Below are 12,711 nucleotides of genomic sequence, written 5' to 3' on the forward strand. Positions count from 1 at the left end.
ACAGCTCCTATTGATGGCGGCTGAGATTAGGCCGGGCGAAAGGCGTAACGAGCCGGCGCACTGTGCCGTAATGACGACCTTGGAAAGAGACATATTAAGAGACATGTTTCATATTATGTATTATTTGTGCCCTCTCTGCATCCATTACAACCTGGTGATCCTGAAAGGGGGATCCTTCCATCTGTGGTCCCTTCTCAAGGTTTCTCATTTTCCCCGGGCAGGGGTTTTGAGTTTTTCCTTGCCCTTTTGGGAGCTTAAGATCAGGGGATGCTTTGAGAATAATTGTCAATTTTTGTCTATGTGAAGCCCTTTGAGACTGCTTGTGATTTAGGGCTATACAAATAAACTTGACTTGACTTGACTTGACTAGAACAAGCAAAACTATAATTATATAATCCCGCAGAAGAAACGCTTGTTTGCTGGAAAGCGTCACAACAACGCGCCGCAGGTGCACGCAGCACCATCAACACAACACATCAAGCCCAATAGGCGCGCCTGCCTTGGCCTTCCTGCAAGTCGCCGCTTTGCAATCATCTTCCTTTTGCTTGAATTCTCGAGCAGGTTGTTAGGAAATAAAAGGGCCGGTGATCAGCAACAACAGAGGTCATGTGACACATACTGGGCATTTGTATTTTCAACAGGGGGTATTTTTTTTAATATATATTGACATATGATGTATATTTGATATGTACATAGTTTATGAACTCGATGAGGGATAAGGACTATAGATTTTAGATTTTGTACCTTAAGGCGCCGTGGTTCACCGAGTGGTCAATCGGCCTACCATCTTTGGAATGTGGGAGGAAACTAGAGCTAATGTAGTAAAGTTTGTGAGGTAGTATTTTCCATATATATTCAATTAAACAATTAATGAATTCACTTCTCTTTTTTCTCTGCATGACAGTTTATCCTAATAAACGTTTGATAAAAAATATAAAATTGTATTTAAAATTAGATTACTATACAAAATCCTAATAATAATAACACAATAATTAATTTATATAAAACTAACATTACATTTAGATTGTAATAAATTGTTATATATTTAATTGATGCATACGAAAATTACCGATGTGTAATTACGTGTGGATGTGTGTATTTTGTGTGCGCGTGTGTGTGTGTGCGTGCGTGTAGCCTATCCTATACAAAATCAGTGGTCAAAATTCTGTTTCATGTTTTTGAATTGCAATGATTGTGTTACACATCCCCAGTTGAGGGTTTCCTCGCTTTACGACGGTTGTATACGAGAAAAGGGCTGGGGCGGGGGATGTGTGTGTGTGTGTGGGGGGGGGGGGGATTCCCACTCCGCCCGTATTCAGATTTCCGGCTGCGGGGCCACCGAGGTGTGACGTCTTCACGCCTGCCTATATCCGCTCGCCTTCCAATGAGAGCCAATCAGCGAAGACCCGGAAGTGACGCCACTTAGCCGGTGAAGAGGCCTTTACGAATCGAAAAGGAAGACTCAGGACGTGAGAAACTGGTGGCCGAGTGCGCTTCGCTTTCGATTCAAGCGTTTCCAGTTACAAAGTTATCTCTTCGACTCACTAGAGTCCTGCCCGTGTGTGTTTGCGATTTTGAGGCGGAGAGGGGGGCCACCTCCTCTCCTGCTAAAAAAAAAATCACCCTGCCCCCCCACCCACTCCTCCTTCGCACCTTGCCTGAATTCCTTCGCCACTTGTCGGCTTCCGTAGTCTCGTTGGGCTCGGCTCCCCGAACGGGACTTGGGCGTCATGCCGGCCACACACCTGCGGTCCGGTCCGTTTGCGTGCCAGGTGCTTCCACTCTGAGTGGGCTTTTTACTCCCGTGGGGGAGAGGAGTGGAGGGCATGCCCCCCGCGCCCCTCCAAGCGGACGAGAAGAAGTAGAAGAGGAAAGACGGGAGGGAGGAAGGAAGGAAGGAAGGAGCTGCATTATGTTCGATCAGGCCGCGATGGGCGATGGGAGCCCCCACCGCTGCGGAGCCAAGCCGCTGTGTCCGGAGCGTGCGGACGCCAAGTGCCGCTCGCCTCTCCACAGCTCGTCCGACACCCCCGGCACGTCGTCGTCCACGCCAACCTCTTCTAGCGAGGACGGCCACGACAAACTTTTAGGAGTGGACCCCGACTACTGCCGTAGGATCCTGGTCAGGGGTGAGTACAGCATACTTGCAACAATCTTCCCCCAAAAAAAGTCTATTCGGTCACTAAATTCGTTTTTTTTTTGCAACATATCAATGAACATGATCGCTCCATTTATTTATTTATTTTCTCTAATCACAAACATGAAGGAAAAGAAAAAAGGGGGAGGGTGAGCGGTCTTTGTGTGAGATGTTACACTCTTCAAATTTCTGGCTTTTAAATAACCCAATAATTTGTAAATCCGGTGAGTGTATTTAACTCGGATTTGTTTGTTTTAAGCCCATATTTGATTATTTTTAACCCAGCAGTTTAAAAAATAGTAGATTTAATTTAGTCATCATCTGTCAACGCCCTCCTTCCTATACAAGAGGCCATCAGAACGAGTAAAAATAACAATCATGATAAAATACACCCGTAAAACTGTACCCCATCCAGAAAAGGTTAAAAACCCTGGACTTTGGCATGTTTGGTGTCAAAACAAGTCATTTGGGAAGTTTTGTACAAAAAAAAAGGCTTATTCTGTACAAAACAAGCCTGAAAGTTGGTTCAAACTGACCCAACAGCGGCAGTCCAATTTTTGACCAATATTTTTTTTTCCCCCCAATATATTGAAGCACTTCAAATTGAAAGTGTAAAAGATCCTAAAATGAACTAACTTTATTTGTAACTTAATTTGCGGAAGACTCAAAATGTTGCCAAAAGTGCAATAAGCTTCATATACGTAAAACACAAACCCACGACAAAATGTGTAAAAATGTTGAGTAAAAAAAAAAAAAGAATGCAGTATATGCACCCTGCATGCAAATAACTCACGCGAGCGTGTTTTTAAATGTAAAAAAAAAACGATGATGGGAAATCGGCAGTCCACAAAACGAGATTTGTGAATAGAAAATGGCGACTATGATCTTGGCTTGGTTTTCCTTCACCGATAAAGGACAATTGCGTGGTTTTGTTTTGTTTGTTTTTTTCTTCTTCTTAAGGCCGGGGGTCACGCAGAGTTCAGCGTACTCGCTTTCGTTTTTTTTATTTTTTTTATTTCCCGGCGAGCTTACACATACGCAAGGAAAAAAAAAAAACACCCGCAGGTCTCGTAGTCAAGCGGCAATGGCGCGTCACCTTTTGCGTCACATTAGCCGTAAAAACCAAAAACAAAACAATGAACAGACTTCTTAGCCAGCAAACAAATTCACTTTTGTTGTTGTTGTTGTTTTTTCCCCCTGCACATTTCGCACGTGTTTTTGCCTCATTTCAGCGAGTTGCTTGAATCATCTTTAATTCAGGGGGCGGCTGTTGATTTTTTATTTGAGTGCACGGCTTCCATATTTCATGACTTCAAACGTGTGGACAAAGAGCGCGACCAACGGCAACAAATAGACGGTGGCTTGGGGGGGGCGGCGATACGATGATGATTCTGGCCACCGATCTGCTCTCTTATTTCTACTTGGAAACAAAACGACTCGTACGTCCGGGAATGTTTAGTGAATATCTAATGATGACCCCAAGTGCATGTGAAGCCCTTGGAGACGTTTTTGGCCTATTAAGATGAAGGCCTATAGAAATAAATGTGACTTGACTTGACTAAGTCCCTAAAAGCAACAGCAGTGTGTCATCTTATTTACAACTGTGTCATTATTCCAAATATAAGCAAGGGGAGTGAAGCAGTAGCTGACCAGAAGGCAAAATAATGTTCCTAATGCAAAATATTTTTAACAATAATGAATAGGATTATATTAATACTATTTTTATGTGTGTGACTAAATTTGTATGTAGGCCAATGTATGTCTGGGTTAGCCTTTTATCATTTTCGTTTTGTTATTTTATTATTAATCTGATTGTTATTATTTGGTGCCGTTGCTAGAGTATAGTAAGAATATTTAATCCTTGTTCATGCTGCTGCCTTTTATAATGATAACAATGATAATAATAGTCATATAATAATAATCATAATAGTAGCCTATTATTGTCATCACATATGGACAATATTAATATAGCGTATTTATAATGATCCTTTTACATGTATGATATCAATATCGTGTGTGATATTATTATTGCTAGAATTACTAATAGTCACAGTGTTAATGAACAAAGTATTGTTTTAAAATAAATTCAAAGATTATTTCTACAACTTGTTGACAGTGCTATTGCCTACATTATTATCATTCTGACTTTAAAGCTTGGTGGCGAGATTGAGACCACCTACTGCTGCTAGTGCAACGAGTAATGATGACAATGACGCCAGTGTCTTTCCTTGTTGCCGCGCAGATGCCAAAGGCACCATCCGCGAGATCGTGCTGCCCAAGGGCCTGGACCTGGACCGGCCCAAGCGCACCCGAACCTCCTTCACGGCCGAGCAGCTGTACCGGCTGGAGGTGGAGTTCCAGCGATGCCAGTACGTGGTCGGCCGGGAACGCACCGAGCTGGCCCGACAGCTCAACCTGTCCGAGACGCAGGTGAGGAGATCGTGACGTGGCGCCGGCATTAGGAAGAAAGACGGTCATCACATTCAATCACGTTGATTATTTTGTTTACAAATGCAAAATAAATACTTCATTCATAATCATCAACGGAACAGTACGAGCATGCTGCTTTTATTCATACGGGTCCCTGCTCATTAGGTGCACAAAATTAAGATTAATAATACCGGATGCCAAGTTTAGCATATTTCAACGGTGTGCATGTAGCCAGTTCAAAGCTCTGATCTATAGAATCATCTGACATTCCTGCACAATCAATAAACAAATAAATAAATAAATAAATAAATAAATAGCGCATAACTACGAAAATGGAGTTGTTGTCTTTTAAAGATTATAACTTTAATTTTGTTGTCGTCGCATTGCAACTTTTGAATCCTTCTTAACTCCTTTATGAAATTTTGCGCTACTCGTGCAGTTTAGGATAATGAGGAGGGTCTTTGGAAAAAAAAAAAAAATTGTTTATGCAGTGGATACAAAAATTCCACGCAAACCTGTTTTATTTTGTTTGGGGGGGATAACGAGTTAAGTCACCAAGAGAAATCATTTTGTATTTTGTCTCCATTAAATTTGAAGTCAATTGATTGTGTCAAGTCAGTTCCAGAGGTGAAGTCAAAATAAACAACTGCAATCCATTTTATTTAGAACCTTAAAATGGGTTCAATTCAAAATCGAAGCAAATCTGGAAGCCAGAGTAGCCTAAATAATGTTCAGCTGTTCTACTCGACTTTTCTTGAGGTTTCAACAGGTCTGTGTGTGTGTGTGTGTGTTGGGGGGGGGGGGGGGGGGGGGGGAGTTGTCAGTGCCATCACAGAGTATGTAAGCGCGAGCAAAGTGCCGGCGTTGTCTTCCAGCCTGGACGAGACACGACGACAGCGGCGCGTCGCCATTCGGACTGTGCGCGTATTGTCCGAGCAGACGGCGTCTGGTCGCGCGGAACCGGCCGTGACGTGACTCATAGTGGCCAGATTGTGCCGACGCCGGAAGTCGGGTGAAAAAGGCCTTGCCGCTCGCAAAACTAGACTCCACTTGACGTAGATTGAAGACAAATTGGCACATAGATTGTTTGCATCGATACTTTCTTTTCATGAGATGTGAAATAAGCAATCCTAAACAAACGGCAAGTACAATTGGTGGAGTCAAGTGAGCCGAATCGAATCATTTCATTACCTTGAAATACGTCTTGAATCGTCTTTTGACAAGTTCACTCGCATGTGTGGAAGAGGACAAGACAAAACTCTCTGGAACTGAGGTGTAGCCAATCGAATCAATCGAATCGAGCGCCACCATGAAAAGTGAGTCGTCGTTGAATCGCAATGGTTTGTAGCACATTTGTCCCACCGAATGGAGGCTCACCTGAGCGTGGGAGGTCCCGAGAGCGCCCCCTAGTGCCGGCGTGTCACCTGGCCAGGGGGGTGGGGGCGCCTCCTAACCGTCCCAAGTGCTTTTGTGCTAAGGAGGGATTAGGGCGGCCATATCTATCAGGCCTGGTATAAGACGGGGTTAACCCCCGGCTGAACCTGGCTGCTCTAATGGCGATCGCTCCCGCTCGGATCTTGACAGAGCGATTCCTTTTTGGACCCGACCGTTCTCTCGCTGGCTCACCAGCGCCAAACTCATTTTGGTCACGGCGATGGCTGGATTTGTGCGAGTTAGCTTTTCGGAGCAATATCAGGCCCACTTTTTGTGACAATTTCCCACGCATTGAAATTAGGCATGACTAGGTCAGGTGTTTTGGGTCAAGTTGACAAAATTCTAATCCTAACACCTATTACATCTTTGTAAGATTATCTGGCTAAAAAGTACCTTTACAAGAATGAACTCAGATTTTTGCAAGACGGTCATAAATCATAGTCATATTTCATAAAGTGAATTTAAAAAATATATATGTATATACAACTCTACCCTTGATGCCTTTTATTCTCCCAAAAATACAACTCCATATAGATCATCGAAAAATGTGTCCAAGGAAAAAATTAGACTTATTTATATGCTGCTTTGGAATCCGTGGAGGCGAGATAGAATCGCCTTGACTTTAATGTTATCACACACATAACCCCTCCAATTAAATAATAAATAAATAAATAAAATGAAAATACAGTGACAAAGTATTTTTACTTAACGCGGCAGTTAGCCACATTAGCCGGCTAGCCTTAGCCGTAAACGTCATTTGCATATTATAGAGGCATCGAATATTGTAACCATTGAGACTCCTTGAAAAATGAATTCATGTAAAAATATGTGTGAGCTTTTCGTAAAACGTCACCATGTTGAACATTTTTATTTTTTACAGCCACTAGATGAAGTTTTTTCTTTTGTCCTTTCTTCAGATTCCACAGGTTTAGTGAATGCCGGTATTTGGCTGGCAACCAATTTGTAGTGCGGGGCTCCAGATAAGCTTTTTTTTTTTTTTTACACAATTATTTTGACTAGGAGGATAGTGTGGACCCTAACATGAAATTGTAGGAGCCCAAGTAGAACATTTTGAGACCAAACATTGACAATGAACACATTTTATTGTCACTCATTTTCAGTGTCATGCGCTGAACATAAATGTGCTGAATTTTGTCAACAAGCAAAAATATCCAAGAATTATATTTAAAAAAAAAAACATATATATATATGTATATATACTAGTTGCATTAGCTCGAGTAGCTAGAGCACATTTACTTCAGTACATAAAGTAGCTCGACGTCATTCAAAGTAGCCTCCAACATTTAAAGGCACTTCCACATTTTTAAGCAAAGAAATGCTTACTAAAAATTGAAAAGAACTTTCTATGCCAGAAGAAAAATTTGGAAAACGTGTTTTGAAAAGTACTTGAAATAGCAGCAGATGGCAGTTACAGAAGTACAGAGTGGAAAAAGTGCGTTTCCCAGGTGCAAGTCCCTTTTATTTATTCCTGACGCAATTTGTTTGGCTGGCGCTATAGCGGCAAACTTGCGCTTGGCGAGGCAAAATACAGGTCATGCCATATCCAGATCCCTCCCGGTAATCTGTGCCCTAGCGCTGAACCCTGGATCCCATTAAAAAGGATTTACGTGCAATAGTGTAGATGTAGCAAAGGCAGCTTTGCTTTCTTTTCCTCTCATCAATTCCCCTCCAATCAAATCCCTCGCCATGGATAGTTGCTGAGGCCCCGCCCCCGCCCGCCCGGCCGGCCAAACGTGTAGTAAGAGCTTTTTATGGAACCTCGGCTCGAGTCGGGCCCTGCCAGCCGCCCGGCGATCTCATTATCGGCGTCACGGCCGCCCGCCGACTCATGAGCTCACTCGCTGGAGCCCCCGGCGACCCCGCCCTAAGCGTGCGGCGATAGCGTTTTATCTAGTCGGTAAGCAAAGTCCGGCTAGCGTATCCTCCATCTGGTGCTGCGCTAAACATTCACTTCATCTGAATTCAAGCATAGGCCTACATTTGATTTCTAACAACTTGAAACATTCCTGTCAACGCAACATCTTTTTACTAGCATCTGCTAAGCGTTTTCTCGAGAGCTAGCTAGCTAGCTAGCGCATGTCTCTAAATGGTGTGTTTGCTTCAAATTGTTGGTTTGCCACGGCCAGTGGAACTTGAATGTAAAACTGACATAGAGAATGAACCAATGGAGATTGAAACAGCCAAATATTAAACTCAGACCTTTATTTTGATCCAACTCGAGAACACTCGCCTAATGCGAACACATGAAGGGAAATGCTAACGAAAATCATGCGAAAAAGGCCTCGGCCGTTCAGTGTTGAAGGAAATGGATCAATATGTGCAACTAGAGTTCCAATACATCCGCAGGCCAACAAATTGTTCGAATTGGCCGCTGTCTGCTTTCACGCGACTGCTCGAGTAAAAAAAAAAAAAACATTTCCAGATTTGATTCTTTTTCAATGTTTGTTTGTCTGCTGGCAGGTGAAGGTGTGGTTCCAAAACCGTCGCACCAAACAGAAGAAGGACACCAGCAAGGATTCGGACAAGCGCACGTCGTCTTCTTCCGAGTCTTTGGCCACCTGCAACATCCTGCGTCTCCTGGAGCAGGGGCGGCTCCTGTCGGGCCCCGCGCCGCCCACCCCGTCCCCCCTGCTGGCGCCACCGCACCTGGCCAACGGTTCTCTGCTGAGCGGCGGCTCCAGGGGCGGCTCCTCGGCCTCGCCCCGGATGGGCGGCGGCAGCCCCCCCGGCTCGCTGGCCTTTGGGCTGCCCCTGCACGCTTTGGGCGGCACCCCGCCGCCGCCGCCGCCGCACTCCCTCTGCTTCTCAGTGCCTCTGCTAGGCGGCGCCCATCACGAGCTGACCTCGGCCTACGGCTGCGGCTCCTCGGCCTTCGAGCCGTATATGAGGATGGACCGCAAGGAGGCCGATCTGGGCGGCAAGAAAACCGTTTCCTAAAGTGACTGGAGCGGCGTCGTGCTGTTTTGATCCGCTTTTGTCCGCTCGCTGTGCGATTGCGAGCGAGGTGAGCGCGCGAATGGCAGACAGGACGGCGTGGAGTGCTTTTCGTGCTGTGAAATTTCAGAAGAAATGCTCAGGCTGTGTTTGCAATCACTTGGCCATCTTGTTCAAATGCGCGCTGAGTGCAGTGCCTCGGGAAGGGGGAGTGGCTCGGGGGTAGCGCATCCACCTGACTGTGCTTTGCGTGTCATCAAACCTTTGCCACTTTCCAATTCTTAAAGTCCAGTGAAATCAAAGTGGAAATGGACTTCATGAAATGTGAGTTAGTCACATGTTAATTCAATCATAAATAAGTCATAGAGTGTCACAAATAAATGAAATAAAGATTCGAATTCACTAATAAATAAGTAAATAATGAATTGTAATAAATCAATTCATTTCGTGAAAAAAATGGATAAAATTGCTCAAAAGAGGTCAAATAAAATTCCATAACCAACGTGAAAATACTGTTTAGTTTGTAAAATGATGCACATGATCAAAATTCGGGGAACATCAAATGCGTGATTCCAAACACAGCCTATGCCAGAGAAAAAAAAGAAAGAAAGAGAAATTGTAGCATTTAATTGTGTTATTTAAATATGTTTGTGGTTCTTGATTTGCTTGTGTTTTGTGCGTGAACTAATCCTGTGGTAGCTCCCGTTCTGATCGTTTGCTTAAAAAGACAGCTGAAGCGCAACAGCTCAGGCCAACGCTGAGCCCGTTTGCAAACATCACTTTCATTTACTTCCTTGGCGCCGACTGCCGTGGCCGCCCGCCCGCCCGCCGGCCTCCCTTCCGTTGTCGTGCTTCAGCACAGGCCACTTTTCTTGAATTCATTCAATTTTACACCCATCCTTGCCATTCACTATCCCGCGGGTGTGGGGGGGTCCAATTGTATGACCTTTGGCGCCTGCCTTGTGGCATCTCTGGCCGAAATACGCACATTCCAAAGATTAGGCCCAATTTCTAGAGAAGGTTCACTTCTATGAAGAATCCCGCAGCACATTTGGCCTCGGGTTCTGATGGGATTTGTTGCTCTTCACGTTCCAAGCACTTTATGTTTGCGCTTCCTTTGGAGCCGCCGCAACTCAAATGCAGTTTCCATTCTTCACCTCCGTTGGACTGGCCGGCCTTCAGTCACAGCCTCGCAATTGCCAAACACTTCACCGGGAGCTCTGGACTTCTTTGCCGCTTCTGGATGTAGGAAGCAGTCCTCTGATGTGTGGACTTTTTATTTTATTATTATTTTTTTTCTGGTTTTGAAACAGGCAGCGATTGTCCGTAAGCGCCCTCCCCTCAAATATCCAGCGCAAGAGGCAACGTTGCCTTTTGCGTGTTCCCAAAACCTGTTGCATGTGAGGGCGGACCTCAGGGACACAATTCAGGATTACACACACACACACACACGAGTGAAACACACACATAGACACACACGCACAACCGAAACACACACTCAGACGCACACAGACACACGTACGCACACGACTGAAACACACACAGACGCACGACGGAAATACACACACAGACGCACACACACACACACGCGTACATACACATGACTGACATACGCACACACACACACGAGTGAAATACGCACACACACACATACGACTGAAACACAAACAGACACACACACACACAGCGTGGCTATTATAAAATAAACAAAATAACTACAACTAAAATTGAAGCAACATTTTTGTTTACAAACTAAACCATAAACAGAAAAGCTTTTAAAGAAAACTAATTATGGTGAAAATGTACTTTGCTTTTGTCTTTTGGGATTCATTTGAAATGTATTTATTCCGATATTGTCGCGTGTCCAAAAAAAAAAAACACAAAAAAAAAGGAAGGTCAGAAAATCCTTTGAGAATTTGTACTTTACTTCATTACGCAATACTTGGTTCGCTTTTTTTTCTGAAAATTGATTCAAAGTGAATTTCAAAAACAAACATCGGACTGAAATGCTCACATGCACTTCCAACAGCCACTCATGAATGCAGATTTGTTTTTTGTTCCACTCGTGCACTACTCAAAAACTCTCCTACACGTTTGTGGAATGCTCTCAGACACACTGCTGATTATTTATGATTTTTTTTTTTTTGGCCTATACACACACACACTCAACTCAAACACCACTGCAAAGGTCGCACACACTCTAGTGTAAAATTTTTGCTCGCAAATCAACACTTTTTATGAACACTCCTGAGACGCTCCCACAAAAACTACCGGAATCTATTTTGCTTTATTTTTGCAGCCACTCACTCAAATGGTTGGGTTTTTGCTCACCGAATTGCATATTTCAGGAGCGTTTGGGTGCCGCGTGTGCGATCCTGAGCGATCTCCCCGAAGGCGCCTCCGACTTGCACCCGGCCACTTGTGGAAGCGCCTCTCGCTCGCTCGCTCGCTCGCTCGCTCGCTCGCTGGCTGGCTGGCTGGCGTTCCTTCCGCTTGCTCGGCCTCCCCTTTTCACCACACTCACTCTTTTCTTTTCTTTTCTTTTTGTACATAGCTCTAAATGTATATAGAGCGTTTTATATATATATGCATATATATAAGTGAGTCTTTCTGTGTGGTTGGAAGAGAAAACAAAAGAAAAAAATCCTTTCTAAATATGCTTAACGCTACTTTGTCTCTTGAACATTTTGCACTTATTTAAAGAGGATTTAGTCTGTTTTCTGGCCTGACCTTTCTATTCACAATCGGCCGTGATATTGTACAATAATGTATATGTACTTTGATTCATATAATTATATGTCTATGTCATTTGCCTCCTGTCTACTGTGTCATTTGTCCTTACACTGACACTTCAATATTTCCTATTTCAACAAATTTACATGTTACATATTGAATCAAAATAGTCTTGGTTTGGAAATATGTGTGTTTATATGTGTATATGTACATATGTATAGATCTATGTATATATGTATACATATATAATTATATTAGAATATATATATATGTTAACATATATATATATATATTAAAAAAAAAAATATATATATATATATATATATATATATATATAAACACACACACACACACACACACACACACACACACACACACACACACACACACACACGAGAAATCTTCCCAAACTGTTTTCCTTTCTCAGCTCTTTCACTCTGATTCCTTATTGTTATTTACAAAGCATAAAGTGACGTGTCCTTGGGCATTTAACCGGCAGAAAAATAGCAACATTACACAGATGGTTTAGCAGAAAACAACTTATAGTTCTTTGGAGCAAATAGCAAACATATTAAGTGGATCACAATTTTCTCCCTAGAGGTCAAATCACTAAATGTACTTCTTTAAATTTCAATTGATGTGAAAGAGTAGTTGCGGACTGGAGGCAAAGACATGCACACAAAGGTGCACACACACACACACACACACACACACGTCGTGGGCCCAGACGTCAGCATGAGGCACTTGCACACACTGGGACAATTGAGCGGCAGGGTGCCAATTATGGTGATTGGCACCTCTATTTGAGCGAGGACGGGCCTGCAGAAAAGGGACCAGATGGGTGGCCTGTTCTGCAGCTTGGGCCTGGCTCAAACACATCACAACATTGTCATCGTCCCATCAGGTGCGCCCGGACCAGGAAATCGGCCAAAGGTACCCTTCTGACAACACACACACACACACACACACACACACACACACACACACACACACACACACACACACACACACACACACACACA

The 12,711-nt window shown here is 43.6% G+C and overlaps 1 protein-coding gene across 1 annotated transcript; it reads left to right on the forward strand.

Moving 5' to 3' along the window:
- Positions 1-1,600: 1,600 nt before the first annotated feature.
- On the forward strand, positions 1,601-10,405 carry vax2 (ventral anterior homeobox 2). Its single transcript, XM_037262459.1, has 3 exons — positions 1,601-2,129; positions 4,380-4,567; positions 8,483-10,405. The coding sequence occupies exons 1-3, from the start codon at positions 1,913-1,915 to the stop codon at positions 8,957-8,959; spliced, it is 882 nt and encodes a 293-aa protein (XP_037118354.1). The 5' UTR covers positions 1,601-1,912; the 3' UTR covers positions 8,960-10,405.
- The last annotated feature ends 2,306 nt before the right edge of the window (positions 10,406-12,711 follow it).

The sequence above is a fragment of the Syngnathus acus genome, chromosome 10 (genome assembly GCF_901709675.1).
Source record: "Syngnathus acus chromosome 10, fSynAcu1.2, whole genome shotgun sequence".
NCBI classification, from domain to species: Eukaryota; Metazoa; Chordata; class Actinopteri; order Syngnathiformes; family Syngnathidae; genus Syngnathus; species Syngnathus acus.

Bases quoted from the DNA above. Each gene is read 5' to 3' on its own strand.
- vax2 (XM_037262459.1), top strand. From the start codon at position 1,913: ATGTTCGATCAGGCCGCGATGGGCGATGGGAGCCCCCACCGCTGCGGA. The intron at 2,130-4,379 runs GTGAGTACAGCA...GTTGCCGCGCAG, and splicing joins CCGTAGGATCCTGGTCAGGG to ATGCCAAAGGCACCATCCGC. The intron at 4,568-8,482 runs GTGAGGAGATCG...GTCTGCTGGCAG, and splicing joins TCAACCTGTCCGAGACGCAG to GTGAAGGTGTGGTTCCAAAA.